Source organism: Mugil cephalus, chromosome 16, assembly GCF_022458985.1.
Source record: "Mugil cephalus isolate CIBA_MC_2020 chromosome 16, CIBA_Mcephalus_1.1, whole genome shotgun sequence".
NCBI classification, from domain to species: domain Eukaryota; kingdom Metazoa; phylum Chordata; class Actinopteri; order Mugiliformes; family Mugilidae; genus Mugil; species Mugil cephalus.
Window position 1 is genome coordinate 8,880,628 of NC_061785.1, and position 22,437 is coordinate 8,903,064.

Consider the following 22,437-nt stretch of genomic DNA (forward strand, 5'->3'; position numbering starts at 1 on the left):
CAGCAAGTGTGTTGTTATATGTCATATACCATGTGTCTAAAAGAACAGCACACTTAGCTTCTGTAACGTTAGCAGCATGTTCAGCCATGTTTACACTGGTTTGATCTGGGAGACAAGGTCATGTTCAGCATGTGTGTTCCTCAGCCGCTGCTTATATTGTGGGAACGTCTGTGTTCATTGCCCTCCACAATTGCAAAAGCAAGATTGTTTGTGACTGTGACAAAAGGGCATCAATTTATGAAAAAAAACACAAGTTTAAATATAGAGATTAAAGATTTCTGCCCAGCAGCAATGAAATACAGCATGGCAGCATTGCAAGTCTGGCCTCCTGAGTCCCAAGCTTCTGTTTGGTATAGTTTTTTAATTTCTCCAAGGTATTTGGGATCAGTAGGACCCAAAATGTATAAAAACTTAGCATCATCTTTCAACAGGGAGTAGCAGCTTTTGAAAAAACAAAAAATAATGTCCTCATATGTGGACACTGGGATTATTTCATTATTTATATTATAATAAAGTCACCGATGTGTGACAAAATATAAAACAGTTTATTTTAATACCTCTACATGGCTGAGCAAAACCAAAGTTGTGAACAATTTAGTCCCAACTTCCCCAAATGAGTTGTTGCTAATTAGCGACGTTGTAGCTCGTCCTTGGCCTGAAAAATGTTGAAGACTCCTGTTCTAGTAGTGTTTATGGCGTTTTGCTATTACTGGATGGCAGACTAAAGTGTTTAAATGAAGCAGAATAAGCTCCAATAAAAACCTAAAGCTTAATGTCCCCATATGAGTATGTAGCGATCCAGGAGGCCAGGCTAGAGCTATCTGTCTGGGCGTTAAGAGGTTAAGGTTAACTGTTGTTTTATGAATGAACGCTTGATACAACCTGTCCACCTTGATTCCAATTTCCAATACTGACTGACTCAAATTAATTTATTAAAAGACTAATACTTTGTTTTTTTGACTAAAACTGACTAAAACATTTGTCACACCACATAGAATTGACTAAAATGTGACTAAAACTAATAAGCATTTTCAACCAAAAGACTACGACTAAATCTAAGGTCGCTGCCAAAAAAATATAAAACATTGCTATGTAAATTCAAACGATAGCGGAAACTCACCAGTGACTGATTTACTGTTACAGTAAAAAGCAATTTCCGGATTTTTCCATGACACTTGGTATTGACAATGAAAAAAAAAACGCACAAAGAGTGTATAGTTTAATATTGCGGCACAGATACTGTCGAGACGTCATGCTCGGCTGACTTCGTCATGAGTCACATAAGTCTGCCGGTGAAAGGCGCCAAGTGTGCAGTTTTCCTTCACTTTTTAAATTCTGACTAATTTTCCACTTGAATTTTCATTCAGAGATTTCAACACAAACAGGATCAAACCCGTATTGTTTTCGATTTCTTTATTCCAGCTCATAGCGAGGTCAGAGGTTACGCAGTGAAATCATCCAGGATAAACTGTAACACTAATCTTTCTCCTTTCTGGCAGAAGGGGGCAGCAGCCTCCACTGCACCCAACGACTCATGCATAGAGGCATTTTGTTTAAGTTTCATACTTCAGCCTGTGTCAGCTGAAAAAAAGAAAAGAAATAAAAAGTAAGAAGTCCATCATAAAAAAAAAAAAGGCACGGGCCGTGATGAAGCGTGGCAGAGATGGACACAAAGAAAACCGACTAGTGAGATGTAAGACGACGTGCTGTTCCTGAGGTGAGATCATTTTGGTTCCTCGACAGGAATAAAGGGTGAAGCTACTTTAAAAAGAAGAAGTGACATAATTGATCAGAAGTTCCACAGACAGTTCCCTCAAAGATGAACACCGAAAAAATGACACTAATACTTAGAAAGTTACGACACTTCACGTAAACACACACGTGTCTTCGTCTTCGTGTTGTGTGTCGAATAGAAAACACTAATGTGGCGCCCTGGTCTCAGAGGCCTTTGTTGAAGTAGACTCGTTGTACTTTGTCTCCGTACTGAGACACGATGGAGTCTCTCAGCTCGGGCTCCAGCTTCGTCACGGACATAGAGCTGGAACACACAGAAGAGACACGAGGAAAAGGGATTAGTTCGACTGAATATGCAGAACTCGTAGATCAGACTCACTATTTCCAATATTAAATTCAATCATTATTAAAATAGTTCTTTCTTTAAACAGTTTTAAATCGTATTTCCAGATGGATCCAATGCACGTTAGATGTTTTTAATGACCATATTAATGTAGGTTCTTGTCCATAATTGGAATTTAACCTCAAGACATTAAATTAGTGATGATTAATGTCCGGTTAAGTTTGAGTGATGGCCACAAATACACAAGTAATTTCCTCCAATCCAAGCTTTATCTGACAGTTTAGACATTTTTGTTTTGACATTTCATGATGTTGAATTTCAAAAAGATGAATGATCAGTAAAGAGGTTCTCCCAGTTTTGGTTTTAATACAACAAAGTGTGACTGAAACGAACACTGGTACACATTTTATTAACTTCCTCATTTGTGTTAACTTTGATTAGTGGCAAAACACTTCTGCAAATATGGAAAGGACAGATGGACTTCATTTATGGCCATAAAGTAATTTCACTCTTTTGAAATAGAGGCTTTCCTGGTACTACTACAAATGATTAAGGATGACTACAATTGCAATGAAATGCGTCTTAAAACCATGTCAGCACTTATATAATCTGACCCCCTCCCATGTCTATATTATTCATTCATTTCCTGCATCCTGTTATGTTACATAATATGGACAAAACCACAAAATGTGTGGTAATTTTCTTAATATATATATATATATATGTAAAAATGATTTTTAAACATGTTTCAGTTTTACAAATCTAACTCCAGTATATCTTTAACCTAATTTCATGTTTTCTCTTAAAAACAAATCCCCTCCTAATCAACAAACTCCCTAATAGAAATTTGCTCAACCTTGTCGTCTCCTTGTTCTTCACAAAAAAAAAAAACATCTGTCCACCAGCCTCTTCAGTCCTGCTCTCCACATTTCAGTTTACTCACTGACATTTTATTTTTACGTCTGTTGCCAGACAACAGTGATTTACAGGCTACTGATCTGATGGAGGGCCATAAAAGGAGGCAGCTGCTAACCAGCAGAAACGGAGACGTTGTGCATTCATGATGTTTGTCAAATTTTAAAGACCAGTTCGTTCGTTAAACTGTAGACGACTCTGCGGCTGATTTAAATACGAGATTGTTTGACCCGACACCCAGCAACCAGCTTAAGATTTAAACATGTGAGTTGCATGAAAATTTTAAAAGTTGTTTAAAAGTTAGCCTGTAAACGTGTGTATTTCTGCTAAAGCTGAACAGTTTCGGTGTTAGCCTCTAGTGGTTACAGAGAACCAGTTTCCAAATCTACGTGAGTTCACTCTTAAAAGTCCAAAGAAGCAGCCTCCTTTTAAATTGACAAATATTATATGCGTGAGTCATGGCACATTTTAAGAAAAAAAAAAATCCAAAAATCTTTATCAACCATAGTTTCACAGCGTCCACCATAAGGGATCTGACTTTGTCTCTTTATAAGCGCCTTAATTATCAACCTTTGTATACACAGCAGGTTAAATCGACTAAAAATTATCATTTAGTTTTGTGTGTAAAGCTATTTAATCTGCCGTTTTGGGGTTTTTGTTCATGTTATTTCCTTACGCTGATCAGGCATAACATTATGACCACCTTCCTAATGTTGTGTAGGTCCAGAGAATGGACATGGGCCTTCTGAGGGTGACCTGCAGTGCCTGGTAACAGGATGTTGTTTGGGGGGGGTCATCTCACAGATACTAGATAGTGACTTTGGAGGCCTGGTCAACACCTTGTTCAGTTCTTCATGCTTTTGTGTGTGTGTCTGTGTCAGGCTGCAACCTTAATATGGGGTGGGGACAGTGGTCTGGTTTAGGTGGGTGGTACACGACTACAGATGAATGCCAGGTCCAAAAGTTTCCCAGCAGAACACTGAACAGTTAAAAGATGGTTGATGTTATTTACTTCTCCTGTCAGTGGTCATAATGTTGTGGCTGACTGGTGTATTCTTCTTCCTCTGTTTTCTGTTATTCAGGTGTTTCATCTTATTTCTGTGTAGTTCGTTCTAAACCTTGCGCAGCTTAAACTTGTGTATGCATGAAAAAACGAATTCAGCCTGAGGCCTGAATAAACCGTCAGGTCTCTAAAACGTCGTGTGTCAGGAGGCGAAAGCTCAGAAACCGTCTCATTACCATCTCTGGGGGAACAGGGAGCAGGCGGCGGGAACCATGAAGATCAAACTTTAAAAAGAAGAAGAAGGAGAAAAAAAAACAACGGTCACCGATGAAATGCTCGTGAGGATATTAAATCTCCCGGTATCCCGCAACCCCTTTGTACTTACAAGCCTCCCACCATCATCACTTGAATTGGTCCGTGGAGAAACGTGATTCTCTGCGAACAGACAGAAAAACACTTGAGGACTTGAGGCACGCATTCATGTGACCTGAGCAGAGCGCTAATCAAGACAAACGTCTGACCTGCATGAACTTGTATTTCTCCAGCCTTTGCATGATGATGGGAAGGACGACTAAAAGAAGGAGAGAAGAACATTACAACAGATTTAATACATATATATATATATATATATGTATATATAGACTGAAACTTTTCCTCATTACTTCTTTACATACTCATTCCTGGAGCGGCCATAGTGATCCGAGAAATCACCACCTGAGTGATGCCTTTTACCGCAGCTTTCTGCAAGGTATGAAGATAAATTATGATTAATGAAAAGGAAAAATAAAAAGCAAAAATTCAAAGTGCGTGTGTGCACATTGCCGACCTTAGAGTGGCCCAGTTTGTTGCCGTTTTCATCGGTGACAGCGATGCCGTTCAGGATCTCCCTTAAAGAGAAACAAACCAAAAAAATAAAGGTAAACAAAAGGAAAATAATAATAATAATAATAAATGAGTCTGAAGGAAAAAGGTTGTGGCAGTCGTATATTTTGGCTTCCTCGTGAGATAACTGGAGCTTCAGGGTGAACTTTTAATTCCCAAATCAAAACTAAAATGGGGAAGTTGCCCTGTGTGAAGACAGGTTCTCTAAAGATAATAAATAAAGTCTATTTATGCAGCACAATTCATGCACTAAATGCAACACAAAGTGCTGCACAGAGAAGACAATCAAGACATTTGCTAAAGATAAAAAGAAGATTTAAAACATGTCTATAAAATGGCTAATAAACACAAGCAAATTAAAAGCATGAATAAAAAGCCTAATAAAATAACAAAATAATTTAAAAAATGCCTAATAAAATAAACAAGCAAAATAAAAGCATACATAATAAAAATGGCTAATAAAAAAACAAGCAAAATAAAAGCATGAATAATAAAAAACCTAATAAAATAACAAAATAAAAGCATGAATAATAAAAATCCTAAAAAAATAACAAAATAAAAGCATGAATAATAAAAAGCCTAATAAAAAAACAAGCAAAATAAAAGCATGAGTAAAAAGCCTAATAAAATAACAAAATAAAAGCATGAATAATAATAAAAATCCCAATAAAAACATATCACAGTACATAAAGTACATAAAAATGCATTTAAATCTACGGTAAAAAGGTGCATCTTAAGATTTCATTTGAAGGTAAAACAGATTTAGAGCTGCTAAGACCCTCAGGTAGACTGGTCCTAATATAATTTGATCGTGTCAGACAGATAAAGGTGGAGTAAGGCCATTTAAAGCTTTCAAAACAGTCATTTTAAAATCTATTCTTTGACTGACAGGTAACCAATGTAGTGATTTTAAAAGTGGAGAGATGTGAGCTCTCAGCCCGGCTTTTGTGCTGCTGCATTTTGCACGAGCTGTAGCTTGGAAATAAATTGCTTTCTTGAATGCACCAGACAGAGGAGCATTGCAATTATAGATTTACTGTGTCACTGTGATTCAGCAGAAAACCTTAGATGCACCGTACACCTCCTTATACGTGATGCATTTTAAGAGCAACACCGATAAGGACTCACTGCTGCCTCATCATGGGAATGTTAACACAGTTGGCTGCTGCCACGGCCGCGAAAGGGACCCAGCGAGCCACGAGAGGAGGAGCTTTCTGCAGATGGAGAAAAACCAAAGTCATAAAACATCCTCGTAACAAGCTACCCCATCCCCTGAAGAAAACTGGAAGATGTAGCTAGTGGTTAGGTTTTTGGACGAAACAGTGATCATTTCAGATTGTCCATCGTGGGTCTGGCCAGATGTGCGTTTGTACCTTTGTGTAGAGGTTGAGTCCGACTGCCGTTGCTAAAGCCGTGCTGGTGGCTGTGAAGTAGGCGACTCCGATCTGCCTGAGAGACGCAACATTTAAACACCGGATCACATTAGCTCACAGTTAGCTTCATTAGCTCCGTCAAAAAAATTCTGGCTACATCCTTCTTGTTTTTTTCTAAGCTACGTGTGTAATCCAGAGAAAAGAGATAAAGCCTGAAGTTGTCTGGCAACCACGAACACGGATGGCTTTTGTAAATTACTCAAAAATGTGACACAAAATAATGATTCATCCTTTATTTGTGTAAAAATCAGCCTGTCTGTTGCTAGGATGTTATGAGGTGTGTCCTGTTGGTCTCCAGGAGACCGTGAGCGGCGGCGCCCTAATGACAGAGAGAGAGTGGACGTCAAACCTTGGGAAAGTGACGGGACATCCCTGACTGGAGAGATGTGTAACTGGTGACACAGTATGTTTCTGAACCGATGCTTAAAATGAATTTAGGCTCTGAACATTGTAGCTGCCAAAATCTGTTGCCATTTTCTTCTAACCAGTCTCTAAACTGCTGCGTTCTTCTTAGTGTTTTTTTTTTTTTTATTATTATTATTATTTTCATGTCTGTCCACCTCAGTTTGGTTAATCTGTCCAGTTGTTTGTGCTTTTTGCTTCTCTTACACGTTTTCTTTTCCTCATCTTTGTTGGGAACACGTCATTCTTCAGCCCTGTATCCATTTTTTTTGTCTAAATGTAATATTTGGAAAATACTCCCATTTTCCTAGTTATTAAAAGAGTAAATGTTGCTGTTGTTTCAGATTGGATTTTTGACCGAGCTGTCAGCAAATGATTTAAACTCAATTAAGTTATTTTTGTGTAATTTGGGCTTTAACTAGCGCCTGTAATAGCCTGTGGGCCAATGGTTGGTACTAAAAACCCTTTGGAGAACTCTTATTTGAAATTATGGATAAACAACAATGAACTCTGATGATGAAACTGTTATTTGTCTGGATTGCCAAACACCCACCAAAACCTGATGTCGTATGCAAAATATGCTTTATTGGACCATTTGTGTACAATAACAACAACATATTGCCATAAATAACTACTGTTAACAGAGGTTGCTGATGGAATTAATTCTATGTCGGGCTGCTGAGATTAATCCAACTTTCCGAGCTGGAGATCCGACTTCACGGGCCGGTTCTGATTTGGCATCGATTCCATCCGTCTGTGAAGACTTCCACTGACTCAGGTCATGATGGTGATGAATAAAGGCAACTGGGCATGTAGAATTTCTTGAAGACGTTTTCGCAACTCATCCGAGTAGCTTCTCCTTTCTGAGAGACTAGTGGGAAGTTGAGGTTTTAAAGTGGAAAAACTCCGTGGGTAAATCAAATCAGAAACTTGCTTCACCATAGAACTGGCGCCACTAATTTCCATGATGTCTTCAAGAAAAGTCCAGTTGCCTTTACTCAGCACCTTTTGGATCGATTGTAAATGGTTCAATTCATCGATATCATTCGCATTCATGCTTATCGATTCTTTTCGTGCCGAATCTTTACATCCCAGTCCAGATGGTGGCGATAATGCACCTAAAAGATGTTTGCTAAACGCCATAAAACAAAAGACGAAGAGTCTTTACGTTAAAGCACGTCATTCACGTCACATGACGACAGGAAAGAGAGACTGAAACGGTCCAAAGTGGCTTCAATTCACCAGAAGGGACTGTAACAAGGCAACGTGCAACTTATGCAGCACCGCAATTTCAAACAAGGGCGGCAACAACACCAACATGCTGAAGCATTTGTGGACAATGCGCAGCGTTAAATATCTCCCCCTAGTGCCTGTGTAAATACGTGGCCCATCGAGAAATAATCACCGCTGAATATTGACCAATCACCGTCGAGTATTCAAGAGAGCCGTGTTGTAATTACAAGTATTTCCTGCTTGGTGTGAAGCTAGCTGATGCCCCTTCATGACTACCTGGAGATCTCACAGGAGCCGCAACAGAGATCTATGAACTAACATGAAGCTGCACAGGTCATTCACTGATCATCCATCTGTTTTCATCAGCTTATTCTAAGTCACAGGGGAAACAGGCTTTTTTTTTTAGTTCTTAATGAGATATTTAAACCCTTTGTGTCTCCTACCAACTGTCCAAACCTACCTCCAAGGGTAGGGACCCAAGGGACATCGTCACCAGATACCTGCACCATCTCAACCGGCCTCTACAGATTCCAGCTCGACTCTAAGCTCCCTCCACCTACAACAGTCAATCTGACTGTTTGTTTTTTAATTTTTACTCTACTCTCTTTTTATTTGATTATGTATTTTCTTTTGCGCAGCATGTTGGAAATGTGCCGACATGTCTGACCTTACTCCATTTACATCAACACCTTCTGTACCGACCTTTTACCAACTAATACAGTAGAGGTCCAAATGAAAACAAGACGTATTGATGAGGAATCAGATAAAAAAAATATTTACTTTCTGTCATTTTCATTGGGTTCTTGGAAACTTACCACCTTTTTATAAATTTGTTCATAATGCTAATTCTGCATATTTCAAGGATTCAATGTTTTTATTTTAACCACACAGAAGCATGAGTTGGAATGAAATTTTGCACTCAAGATCCTGGGTTGTTACCCATGGTAACTATAATACATAGATACTGAGTAACTATAATACAGGCACAAGTAAATAGTACATGATACTGGTAACAGTGTCTAAACAAGATAAATAAAATAAGCTAAACAGGGTAGAAAAAATCTACATAAAAATAAAACGGCAACAAGCAGCATGAATAACGGTAGTAGAGCAGCACGGATTATTCAAGTTGTACAGGGAATTTTAAATGTGTAAAAGACATTGATTGTGATTACACTTCTATTCTTCTATTTTATTTTACTACATAATAGTTATTTTTTATTTTATTGTAATCTAATCTCATTTTTTTATTATATTTAGTGTTTTTTAAAAGTATTTCTTTTATGCACAACTAAGCTACTGTAACTGAATTTATTCCCCCTCATGGATCATGTCTAAGTCTAAGTCTGACTGGAACATTTCCTCAAGATGCACAATGTGGACAAAATCAAGTCAATTCATATGTAGTTATTTCATACTTAATATTAACGTCCTGAGACCCTGCGTCCTCATATGGGGACGTTTCAGCTTTCTGTTTGCAGCAGCTTATTCTAGTTGTATTCATTTCAACCTGCTGTTCCCTGAAGTGGACGCTTTAATCTGCCACCTTGTGGTGGCAAAAGGTCAACACACTCATTCAGCAGCTGATCACAGGACACAAGTGGACATAAGTACAAAACCTCATCCAGCTCATTAAATTTTCTAGTTTGATATGGGAAGTAACAAAAATTTTTAACAAATTCTACCGATAGGAACAAGGTAGAGTATCAGTAATTAGCAAGTACTCGATTGAGGACGTTGGGACTTCATTGTTAGTAATTCAGCAATGTTCAGGATTTGAAATAAATAGTTTCATAATTTGTTACACGCTGATGACTTTATTGTATTATACAGCAAATTAAGCCCTGTGTCCACATATGAGGACTTTTTTTTTTTTTTTCAAAAACTACATCTTGTTCATAGATGATGTTTAGTTTTTATTCGTCTTACGGAGAAATTAAATATCCACGCCAAACTAAAGCTCGGGTCTCAGGAGGTTAAACGAGACATCAGTTTTTTCAACATTATGATGCTATTTTTTATCTACTGTGGGGTGGCACATGAATAAATCAAATCTATTCACCTGAAAGGGATGAATGTACATGTTGGATCTTACTTGGTGGTGATGGGGGAGGCAGCGTTACGGTTGGTGTAGTTGACCAGAGCGTTGAAGGACTGATTCACCCACTGCCAGAACACCACAGCAGGAACCGTCCTAGAAACACGCACAGTTAACGAAACTCCTCTGAAGCTTCCTCTGTCAAACAGCAAGACGTGGTAAAATGCAGCTCGTCTTGTTTGTTTTTTTTGTTTGTTTTTTTTTTGCTACCTGTAGAACTGCAGCATGAAGCCGGTGATGGCCATGCCCCCGGGGACCTGGAACGACATTCGGCCAATGAGGTTCATTCGGTCTCCTGTGTCTGGGTGAAAGGCAGAGTCGTAGAGCTTCTTAGCGTAGTGGAGCTGCTCCTCTGTAGTTCCAGGAGGGATGGACCCTGCCCTGCAGAAAAGAAAAGAAAAGAGAGAGAAACACTGAAGCAGGACTAACAAACCTAAAGAAAGATCACTTTCACCAAACATCCACCTTAAAACTGCTTTACATTTCCATGCTTCTGTCACAGATATTACACTCAATTCCAATTTTCAACAATTGCCAACGTCTAAGGGATGGAAATCGAAGCCAAATGACCACTTGAGCACCTAAATCCTCAACTTTACAGCAGAAATAAACATGTTTACAGCCAGGTACAAATAAAGTTTTGTCATTTATAGCTAATTAAGCAATTCATGGCAACTGTACAGAGAGGAAATGTTAAACAATTCACTAATTTAAATGACATCAAGACTTAAATTGCGCATAATCATAGCAGGTTGCTTTCAGCCTCTACCCAGCTCCACTCACACTCCAACTCTTTGGCTATTTCTGAATTAGCTCGTATTTCAGTGGAGTGAAGGACTTACTTCCAAGATGGCGACTGCCGGAGCCACTGCACTGAGCTTCAAAACTGACCTTCGGGAAATTTATGGGGGACGTTAAAGAGGATCTGTATACAGTTCATGCTTTTTATTTATTTATTTTTTTAAATAGTCAAACCTACTTTAGCACTATAGCCTTTAAACATAATAATATTAAATTAATATTTAATTTTTATATATTTAACAATTTATTTTTAGTAGTGACAAAAACACATAATTTGAGTACTTTAATATTTAATATTTTAAGATAATATTTATAAAATTTAACCTACTGCAATAAAAATGTCCATAAGAATAATAATAATACAAAAAATCTGATGTGGCTTTTAATAGGACTGAATAACAGGAAAGAGGTTAACAGTAGCCATGGTAACGCAGGTATCACTACAACAAGCAGGAAGTTCGACTTTGATTTCTCACAAACCAGTTGTAGTTAAAGTGTTACCTTAAGTGTTGGGGTAAACTGTTTTACACGTTTATGGACAAATGCCAACTGTGTCAACAAGAGTAATTTCGAATATGTTCATACTATTTCTGCTGAAAGATTGACGTCTGAAAGGTTAAAAAAAAATGTGCCCGAGGCGGAGGCCCGACGCCGTCTTCACGTCCTTACCTGCAGCTGTCCACCAAAGCCTTGGCTTCATCCAGGCGCGAGTCAGGCAGCAGCGCCGTGCGACAGTCTGTGATGTTGAAGAAGTGTTTCAGTCGGCCCATGAACGTGGTCTGATCCCATCGCGGCGCATCGATGTCGAACGAGCTCAAAGCCATCGTGTTTGTTGAAGAACGGCCTCAAGCCGATGCATTAAAAAGAATCTGCAGCAGGTTCCTCGGCCGTTCGCTGCAGTCGAACCCCTGGAGAAGAAAAGAAAAAAATGGAGGCATTAAACAGCTCTTTTAAAAAATGAAGACGAAATGAACAGAAACAAACAATAGGCTGAAATAATAAACTGGTTAATGAGGGAACTACACACACGTCTCTGGTCCTGCTCCGAGCTGATGTAACGTTAGCAGGTTTTTAGCTCAGTGGGCCAGAGACACATGGGTATAGTCTGGATTTTATCATGAAATACAATCAACAGCAGACTGATACAATAAATATTAGAGCTGAAATGATTGGTTAAAGTTTGTCAATCACTATAAAAACAGGAAACTGTTTGTCAAACTACACTTCATAGTATATAAAAGCCTTGCATTCACAATCAGTTTAATTTAAATTCATGAAATGTCCAGAAAAATGCACTTAAAGCATTTAAATGTCCCTGTTTTATTATATATATTTTAGTAATTACCAATGCATTAACACATAAGAAGTACATAAGTTACTACAATACTATTGTGTAATCATGTGTCATATTTAATAAATCTTGTCTGTAAAATCGTTATTTGAAAAATAACAGACTAAAGTAAACTACAAGTACAATAATAACATTTAATGTTGTGGAACAAGTAAAACTCCAATTTCCAAGAATAATTAACTGTGGTGGTTTTATCCAGTCTCTCTTCAGGTGTAAAGGAGCCATCAAACGTTGGCGAGCACCTTAAATCTTGGTGTAAAAACAATCATCTTCACTGTGAATACCCTGCAGCGCTCCAACTCTTTCACCACCCAGACTGTTAGAAACCAAACACATCCCTGAACAAACACAAACTCTTGTTCCGCCCTGAACTCTCAAGCCCCAAATCTCCACTAGAAATCATTGACCACCCCCTGGTAAATGGATCCACAGGTAGTCATTTGGAGTTTTTGCAGCTGCAGCAACGTGCGTCAAAACCTGCTGACTGCAGCTCGGCCCGCCCAAAAGTCCCACTGCACAGCCGATATTATTACACTACCAAGTATTTATGATGAGTTTTAGGTGAAATAATACACAGCACACATGAGGAGAGCGCGGCACCAGCCATATCTGAAGGCTCCACCTGGCTGGAACTGGATTGTTTCTGAAGCTGTTTGTTTAGAAAGTGGGTTAAAGGCCGGCAAGACCCGGTGGGATCGCTGAACATGAGCCAGAAGACAACATGGCCCCAGACGCCAATAAGAATAAATAATCAAAAGAGAAAGAACTGGATTCATAACTGAAGCTTGGGAACAGAATAAAGCCGCAAGCTTCAGAACCGATCGTTTAGTTTGATCAGAAATCCAAAAACGTTCAGTTCATGTTGACTTTAAACTGAGAAAAGTGGCCAGTGCTCACATTATAAAAAGCTGAAATCAAAAGGAAAATTATTAACAGTAAATTAATCTTCATCTTTATCGATAATAAATAAATGGTTTTCTATTATTTTTGAAGCACAAGTGCTAATAATCTGCTGGATGTGACTTCTTTTCAATTAATAGTTGATTAGTAACTATCGAGCTGAAAGTTGCTTAAAATAGTCACAAATTTCTCAAAGCAAAGATAGTTTTTAAAAACTGCTTAAACTTGCATCTTGGTTACTTTCCACCTAATATGCTGTATACAAATAGTAAATATAATTTAATTAACTTTTGGACTATTGGACAAAATATAACACTTTAATATAAATCTTTCTTTCAGTCCAAATATGAAGTGACTAACATGACCAGTAAATTAAGGCTGCATAGGGGAGTTTATTAAGACAACCCCAGACTGAGGAGGGACCCAAATGATCCAGATTTACTACACGTCAGTATGTTCGGTTTGTGGCTCATATGTTTTAAAGTTGTGTTGCATTTTGTAACTATTACTGTCACTATCAACACCTGAAAACAACAACTCACCTCACCTCACTTAAACAACGTTGTTCTGTCTGACCAACAGTAAAAACCCAAAGACATTGAGTTTATTCATAACTCGCATTCAGTTTAAAAACTGCTCCCCATTATCAGATTAGCTGTCAGTTCATTTGCTCTCGCCTAATTTATTAATTAGTTCAGCCAGAGCCAGGGAAAATAATGGCGTCTACAATGGAGGTCACAGGGTATTAGAGAAAACAACCGGTCGATTCATACACAAATCAATGGGAAGATTAATGGATCCGAATGTAAAATGAAAAATAATTAAAAACCTGCAGTCTTATAGGATGAACCAGCTATACTCTGACACCAATGAGAGACTAGATCCTTTACTCACTGCAAATGATGTCAAAGAAATAATATTAAAAGTGTTACATACCAAAAACAAGTATGATTATTACTGACGTATTAATGTGTACTTTAACTATTCTGTTCAGGACTGCAGCTAATTATTTTCACAGTGGATTGATATGTTGATCGGGTGTTAAACCCATAGTACAAACAAAACAAAATATGAGAAAAATATTAAAATTATGACAATAAATTAAAGAAAATGTGGCAAATATTCACATTAATGTCGGTGTAGTCATGGAAATTGTACTGTTTTTATTCATTTTCTGGCAACTGATCAATGTATTGACTCGTCGTTTCTATACTGTTGCTTGATGAAATGCACATAACATTATTTTATGTGTTTATTTCATGCAGTAATTGGTTTTGTGCAGGAATTTAAGATGCGCATTAGTATGGACAACAATAAAATGTTCGACTCAATACAGCAGAATACTAGAATGCATTCACATTTACATCAATAGGTTCGCTCAGTTCATTGGGTACAGGAGAGAAAACGAATGCATTCTAATAAAACACTCTTGCTCTAAATCTTAGCCCCATGAAGGTTATAGCGTTCAGTATTTATTTAAAATAACTAATTTGGAAGAAGAAACTGTGTTTTCGTTTTGCAGGCTCTGGTTTGTGGCGCTGTTTAACTGCATTGTGCTGTACCACATATGTTTCTGTTGTCATGACAAGGCCATTTTAGTCAGTGGATTAGAATAAGTAACAAAAAGAAAGTTACATTTGATCCAGTTAAAGAGCTCCACAAACTACGCGCTCCAAAATGATCACATGATTGAATTACCACTTTTCTCTCACAGTGTTTCAGCGTAATCTGAGCATCATAACATTCACCAAGTTAAGACTTAGCAACGATCTGTTTGGGTTTTCGCTGGTGTACCTTAAGATTTCTCAAGTAATGGCACTTTGCAGCACTAACTAGCTGCAGGCTTGACAAACTGGATCTGCAGGCCACAGCAACATCTGGATATATCCACACACGAGGGTCTCGACACTTTTAAGATCGTGCACGCAGGAAGTGTGTTCAGTTACATGCATTCGGTTTATAACCCAGATGTTTGTGAGTCTAAAGAAGAGTCCCGGCGTTAGGTTTAACCACATAAAGTGAAAACATGTCAGCTCTGGGAGTGATGCAACTCAATGCTCGAGTTACCGGCTGAATTTGATTTCTGCAAAACAAATGGAAACGGCGAGAGAGATCACGGGCAAAGCCTCTCGCATACCGGCTGTAAATTAATCTGCACCGAGTAAAACAGAAGACGTACCTGAGATTGACGCTCCACTCGCTCCACGGAGCAACCTGTCAGGTAATCAAACGTGCTCGTGTGGCATTGTAAAGAAATGTGCACGTGGCAAACCGTCCTCCAATCACAGGTCGGGGCAGATCCCCGTCTTAAAACCAGCCCAAACCAAACCTCACTCAACAAACAGACCTAAAATACATAAACGTGTTGATGTGTTCTGTATGTTTCCTGGACCTGAGTAAAATTTTACTTTACAGCTGCTGCGAACTAACTAGCTACTTAATTAGCTCTATCGCAACATGAATGGTTTGTTCTCGGTTTCGGGCTAAAATTTAACAAACTAGCGATTGTGCAGTAAGTCAGTGTAACATGTGTGGCAAGTGATAGTTTGCAAAATGGACCATTTGGGAGTATTCGTGCTCTATGCGTTAAACATTTAGCAGAGAGCTAACAGATTCGTCCTCCATACTTGCAGCTCGTGCGGCTTTCAATGTCAATCGTTTATTTGAATATTATCATAATTTAAGTGGGGGGATTCGTTCACAGTGGCCTCTGATGACATCTTTAATTTTTCTAAGTGTAGAAATGTAAATAAAATCCTGAGTTTTACTATAATAAAATCTATTATAAACACTAATTGGCAAATACAATTAGTCGTCCCTCACATAAAAATAAACGCAACAACATAACAGTGTGTTGTTCGTTACTCTCTTTCCTATTCTTCTGTTATTGCATGAACGCATCACGAGGCAGAGTTTTGTGCGTAGCTGTGCGTCTGACGTCATCCCCCTTAGTAACCCTCGGCGGCGTCTCCAGGAGAGAAGGCAACAAGATGGTGAGTTTAATTTACCGCAATAATTAGCCGTTAACTTAAACATCGGGCTTCGCGGGTGAAAAAACTGTGTCAATAATTATCGCCCGCTTTTATTTATTACCAATCACGTAAACTCCGCTGTCCGCAAAACGGCGAGAAAAACCGCTGAGCTGCTAAAGCTGCCTTGATGCTTCGTTCAGTTATCAGGGGAGATTAGCTTAGCAAGTTAGCTATGTTTAGCTCTTGTTATGTTTACTAGTCCTGCATGGCAACAACTAGCCACGAAGCGAGCAAATAAATAAGATGATGTGGCCAGCTACTCACTGCAAGTGTTGTTGTCGCCTCCTTGTGCCGGTACAAGTTAGGAGAGGGTTTGCTTTTCATCAAAAATCAAGGACTGGAGATGCACTTGTGCGGCCTGAGTTGGTGGGGTGCCCGGCTGCATGAAGGGGGAGATGCTATTGCTCCAGTGGTGGCTAACTGCAACAGTGCTCCCCCACTTCTGGTAAAGTGACATCACGTGGATGTTTTCACTGCTTGTTGCAGGGATTGCTGTCTATTCTGCGTAAGCTAAAGAGCACACCAGACCAGGAGGTTAGGATACTGCTGCTGGGTCTGGACAACGGAGGGAAGACCACCCTGCTCAAACAGCTGGCGTCCGAGGACATCAGCCACATCACCCCCACACAGGTGAGACGACTGGCTCACACACACACACCACCTGTCAGGGTAACACATGGGTGTCACTGCTTTATGTAAGATGCTTCAAAGTTTTGGCCCGGGGATTGCACCAGCTTGATGCTTTGTGCTTCTTTCAGGGATTCAACATTAAGAGCGTCCAGTCTCAGGGATTTAAACTGAACGTTTGGGACATTGGAGGCCAGAGGAAGATTAGGCCATACTGGAGAAACTACTTTGAAAACACTGATGTGCTGGTGAGTTAAGCTAGATGCACCAAACGGAGCAAAGACCCTGGATAGAGTTTTACACACATGTTAACACTGACAACATTTTGTTTCAGATTTATGTGATTGACAGCGCCGACAGAAAGAGGTTTGAGGAAACGGGGCAGGTATGTAGAATGTGGCTTTATTGTAATGATTAGTTCATTGTCTTGTGATCTGCACAGTTTTTTTTTATTTCATTTATCATTTTATTTTGTCTACAACATTTCAGAAAACCCTAAGCTAGATGTTTGGATACTTGTGTTTGTCTGTCTACGAGTCACAAATTCCAAAACATACAGTTTATTGTCACATAAAACCAAGACAACAAGTAAAATATACACATTTAAGAACCTCTATATGTTATTTTCTGATGTTTTGTTGAACATCTTAAAATGACATGATTGATAATTGTAGATTTATATTCTGATGATCCACTAGTTATTCCAATCCAAGCCTCACGTCTAAATGAATGAGCCCTTTAAAAGAAATGGATGACATGTGAATATTTTTCTGTTTATTGTGATTTATTGTGTGATTTGCAAATACGTTCCAAATGTTCTTGTGCTTATGAAAAGTATAAAATCCTCCAGTAGGGATTTTTTGTGTGGGTAAAATGTTGTTCCTATAAATACATTTAGAGTCTGCACCGACTCCAACATGCTACATCAAGTTCTTAGTTCATGGGTAAAGGTCCTGAAAATGGAATTTAAGTCAATGCTGATTGTTTTTCAAAGCGTAAAACTCTCTTATTATATAAAAGCAGTAAATTTGAATGTTTTTGCTTTCAAGCTTGAGTTAAATCAAGTCTCATGGAAGTCATGCGTCAAATCTAGCAGGAATTTAGTTGACGTGGATCTTTTCTCTTTCCGTCACGACCTTTTTGTGTCTCTCTGTATAATCAGCGGATGTGTGTGTGTGTGTGTGTTTGTTGCAGGAGCTGGCCGAGCTGTTGGACGAGGAGAAGCTGAGCGGCGTTCCTGTGCTGATCTTCGCAAACAAACAGGACCTGCTGACGGCCGCCCCGGCTTCCGAGATCGCGGAGGGCCTCAATCTGCACACCATCCGGGATCGCATGTGGCAGATCCAGTCCTGCTCTGCCCTCACCGGCGAGGGCATTCAGGTGAGCGGAAATTCTCCTCCGTCTCCTTTTTTTGTGCGACTTTGTTCTCTCCTTCTTACCGTTCTACTTTTTTTTTTTTTTTCCTCTTAACTCCACCTCAGGAGGGAATGAACTGGGTCTGCAAGAGCGTCAACTCCAAGAAAAAATAGCTTCGCTTCTAGTCTTCTACTACTCGGGAGGAGCAGTCGCAGCAGCAGCAAACACACACACACACGTACACTGACACACATCGCACCCTCCTGAGCCTTAGTACGATGGGATATATTGTACCTGTGAATGTACACACACTACTAATCCAACGTGGACTTGGAGTTTTTAACCCCTTGCATTCCCGTGTCGCTGATGTCTACTAAACTCGGCACATCTTCCCATGTCGGCCCCCACGAAAGAGGAGGGGCGTTTGCCTTCAAAGGGAACCCACGCCAGGAAAAATCGACCCCCTCTACACTCACTGTCCCAGCCAGTTGCAGCCACCGTCCACAGCCTGTCACAACCTCAAACATTCCCATTAAAACTTCTTTCACTGGAATTCCAGCATCCTCTTTAATCTCTTTCACACGCTGTCCTGGAAACCAAACCTCCTCCTCCTCCTCCTCCACTACTCCTACCTCCCACCTCTTCCCCCTTCTCCTCCTCCATTTTTTTTTTTTTTTAATCATTCCACGACGGCTGTAAGCGCTTTTCCTGCTATGGCTCTGTTTGAAGTGAGGTATATTTTTGTAACTGACTTATTTATGGTGAAGTAGAGCGTAGAGTGCTTTCAAACAACAGCTCATGTGTTGTGCGTGATTTCAAGGAGAATCGGTACCAGCTCTCCCCGCTAAAAGATTAATACTGTACATGTTAATATGTATAAAACAAATATGAAATTGAAAGGTTAAAAGGAACCACTTTTTTTTTTTTTTTTTTTGGATCAATTGTAAATAGGTCGGCCCTGTGTTCGTATGTTCAGTTATGCACATGTTATAGAGTATCTGTTACCAGGCTGTACTTTGTAGTCTATAATATTTGCATATCTAATATATGCTGGCAGATTTTTAACAGAGGTATATGTACTGTACGTCCCGATGCATTTCTGTGTGCTCTTTGGGTTAGAGAGGGGAACTGAGTCTTTCGGCATTTTTCCTTTTGATATTCTTGAATGTAATCTGTCCAGAATTGAAGATACTGTATGTGAATTAAAAAAAAAAAAAAAAAAGTTTCTTGTCGTTGCTGCGTACTCACATTCAGATACAAATGTTTTTCGGGCTCTTCACACACAAACAGGCGGAGTCGGCTGTTCATGACAGCATCTGAGCCTGTGTGGAGAGGGCTCTGTGGGAGACAGCAGCCAGAGGGTGGATTAGAGAGAGCTGGATACACAACCAGGGTGGGTCTAGCTGTATGATGCTATTGTGGGAGTGCACAGATCAGCCACAACATTAAAGCCACCGACAGCTGAAGTGAATAACATTGATGATGTTGTTGCGGTGAAACCGTCTTCTGGGAGAACCGGGTCCCGGTGTTCCCCACGGCAACACCAAGGTGGCGTCTCCCTTGAATCCTGGTGCCATATATTCCCCAGATGTGCATCACTTATGTAGAAAAAGAAAACATGATTCCTAAGACCATTAGTCCATGATCTGGTTCTAATGCTCACGTGTCTATTGTAGGTGTTTTCATCAGTGGACAGGGGTCGACACAGAGGCTACACAGCCCCAAACAAAACAAACTCTAACACACCTTTCTATCTGAGCCAACATTTCCAGCTATTTGAGCTACAGTATTACTGTGATCGAATTAACTTTCACCCCTTTTCCTTCCTTGGACCAGTTTTGATCAATACTGACCACGTAAGACTGGGAACAACAGATAATCTTTCGTTTTTTTTGCAGTTGTCTGGTCTGTTGTTGCACTTATGTGTTATGTACTGTACTGCAATGTAAAAATAATAAAAAAAAAGACAGGGAGCACCCCACAGAACCAAGTCATTTAACAATTTAAATTTTTTCTATGTTGTTTTTGTCAGGTACATTTATTATTTATCGTGTTTCCTTTTGTAGTTGATGAAGAACTGATTTTGAGTTTGAAGATAAGGACTAGAAAAGTCACTGGCTTCATCCTACTCCCAAAAAACGAAATAAAAAAAAAAAAACACCTATATGGCCAGCAGAAAACTTGCTGTTTCCGCGCTTTGTTATATAGATGCTTCTTTACTTTGTTATTTTAACATGTTCGAAATAAACTCTAATAGTTAAGTCACCTTAACTGTTTTTCCGGCTTCGGCTTTGAGAACCAAATGATGCCACGACAACGAGATACCCGGTGTCATTCCCTTTTCTTGTCTTAATGTTATGGCTGATCAGTGAGTATCACGTCAGCTAATTTCTCACCAAATTAAAGAAATATTGTCTGTTGTGACTATTGCATCAACTTGACTGCAAACAATATCCCAGGAACAATTACAACCTATAAAGTATAAATGTGCCACTAGTTTGTCGATTCGACAAACTTTGTGCAATACATGTTTATACTTTACCACAGCTACTATAAAAAACAATATATATTTCATCATTTTTTACATTGTATATTTTCAGTACTTTCTAGTATCAGTATTTTAACTTTAGCCTGTAAATCCTGTTGTATTTACTGAAAAAGAGAAGTCTCGTTGTACCGTGTTTAATGACAATAGAGGGCATTATATTCTTATTACAGGTCTGTAACTAGCTTTACAGCACATTAAACCGAATCTGTTTTTGATTATTAAGGAGAAGCGTCCTGGACCTGCTGATCCGCGCATCTGAAAATGTTGACTAAACGTCAAACCCTTGTGCATTTCGCAATTGAAAAATACAGCCCTGTGTTATTCCTGCCTCCAAGTACTCTCTGGTTTACTCCAGCGCCGTCTGGAAAAGATCAATAACTTCCTGTGTTACAAAAAAAATTCTGCAGCACAAAGTGTCATATATTTTGTGAGTTATAGAGCACGGGGGGGGGGCTGAGATCTGAAATTCTGTTTGTTCTGACAAGTCTCAGGCAGGTGGTGCTGTATCCACCTGCAGGGCTGAGTGCCTCGTGTGTACGTAGGCTATGTCTCCAAATAAACAGGAGCCTCATCCACCCTGCAAGAGCTGCAGTTTCACATGTTATGATAGAGAGCTGTGAGGGTTGAGAACATCTGTACGTCTTCCTCCTCCGCCCAGAGATGGAATGTGGTCATGTACATTTACTCGTCCACTATAATTAAGTTTTCTGCTTGTCCAATTCCTGTTAAATTATCTTTGTATTTTGTACCATTTATATCTGATTACTTTCCACCCTGGGTAATTTCATTTTAAAGCTTCACCACGTACAGGCTTATTACTGAACACTGTGCCGCATTCAGATCATACATAATTGCCCAGAAGAAGGCATTTGGAGGTGTTGCACGGCTAACAGTGTGTTCCTGCTGTAGGAACAGTGTGCTATGTGTTTTACTTACTGCGTAACACTGTATGCGACTGATTCAAAAGGCCTTGGAGGCTCGCAAACAGCCTCTTCTTCTCGTCTCACAAAGATTCTCATTGTTCGCGCCCGTCCTCTCCTCTCACACAGACTGAATGTACAAGTGTTGCTCCTCATTTCTGGCCCTTAACTCCGCGTTACGTTCAGCTCTGACAATGCACTGTGGAAATTATGAGACGCCGTGACACTCACATTTAGAAACACGAAGGTGTTCGCAGAAACTGTCTGGGAAAATGTGATTATTTAATTTCATGCGCACATGAGGAGGTCGATACCACTGCTGCTGAAATCTTACTTGTCATGCTTAGCTTAGCTCACCTTAGCTGAAAACACAGGGGGAAAGCTAGCTTTTCCTGGGTTTAAAAACAATTCAACACTTGTTGAATTGTGTACTGAAGTATGTTTTAACTGGCACAACAAATTACTTAAGAAAAAAAAATGAAAGGGAACAAGCTGTAGAGTTGCCAGTAAAGACTAATTTTATTGCTTTGTTGTGCAACGAGCCATGCTAGTTGCTGCCTCAATATCCTGTCTTAACGCCAAGCTAACCAGGTTCTCAAGGTTAAGAGTTTAAAACTAATAATTTGCCTCTTTTTACACAAGGATCACTGACCATCCATAAAATGCAATGTGGATGATTTTAACCTCAGTTTTTGTACATAAATCGAGTGGGAAATGTTAGTGGGAAACTTTAAACGGAGACAAACTAGCTGTTTCCACCTGTTTCTAGTCCTAATACTAAGCTAAGCTAACTGGCTGTTTGTGGTAACTTTATATATAACTCCTGACAATGCTACTATTTACATTTTAAAACTGACAA

At 39.3% G+C, this 22,437-nt stretch overlaps 2 protein-coding genes across 3 annotated transcripts; one reads left to right on the top strand and one right to left on the bottom strand.

The window, feature by feature from the left end:
* Window positions 1-1,396: 1,396 nt before the first annotated feature.
* Window positions 1,397-16,518, bottom strand: sfxn2 (sideroflexin 2). 2 transcript variants are annotated; one of them, XM_047609125.1, is made up of 12 exons: window positions 16,392-16,518; window positions 11,514-11,752; window positions 10,254-10,424; window positions 10,041-10,139; window positions 6,251-6,326; window positions 6,006-6,091; window positions 4,822-4,882; window positions 4,670-4,736; window positions 4,517-4,566; window positions 4,381-4,430; window positions 4,232-4,279; window positions 1,397-2,038 (listed from the first exon to the last, which is right to left on the bottom strand). In XM_047609125.1, exons 2-12 carry the CDS (start codon window positions 11,666-11,668, stop codon window positions 1,939-1,941), a joined length of 963 nt encoding a protein of 320 aa, XP_047465081.1. In that variant the 5' UTR covers window positions 11,669-11,752; window positions 16,392-16,518; the 3' UTR covers window positions 1,397-1,938. The 2 variants fall into 2 exon arrangements, with proteins under 2 accessions (XP_047465081.1, XP_047465080.1); XM_047609124.1 differs by lacking the exon at window positions 16,392-16,518 and adding an exon at window positions 15,275-15,735.
* arl3b (ADP ribosylation factor like GTPase 3b) lies at window positions 15,972-19,025 on the top strand. Its single transcript, XM_047609127.1, has 6 exons — window positions 15,972-16,088; window positions 16,614-16,757; window positions 16,886-17,002; window positions 17,089-17,139; window positions 17,949-18,134; window positions 18,236-19,025. The coding sequence occupies exons 1-6, from the start codon at window positions 15,987-15,989 to the stop codon at window positions 18,281-18,283; spliced, it is 648 nt and encodes a 215-aa protein (XP_047465083.1). The 5' UTR covers window positions 15,972-15,986; the 3' UTR covers window positions 18,284-19,025.
* Window positions 19,026-22,437: the final 3,412 nt, after the last annotated feature.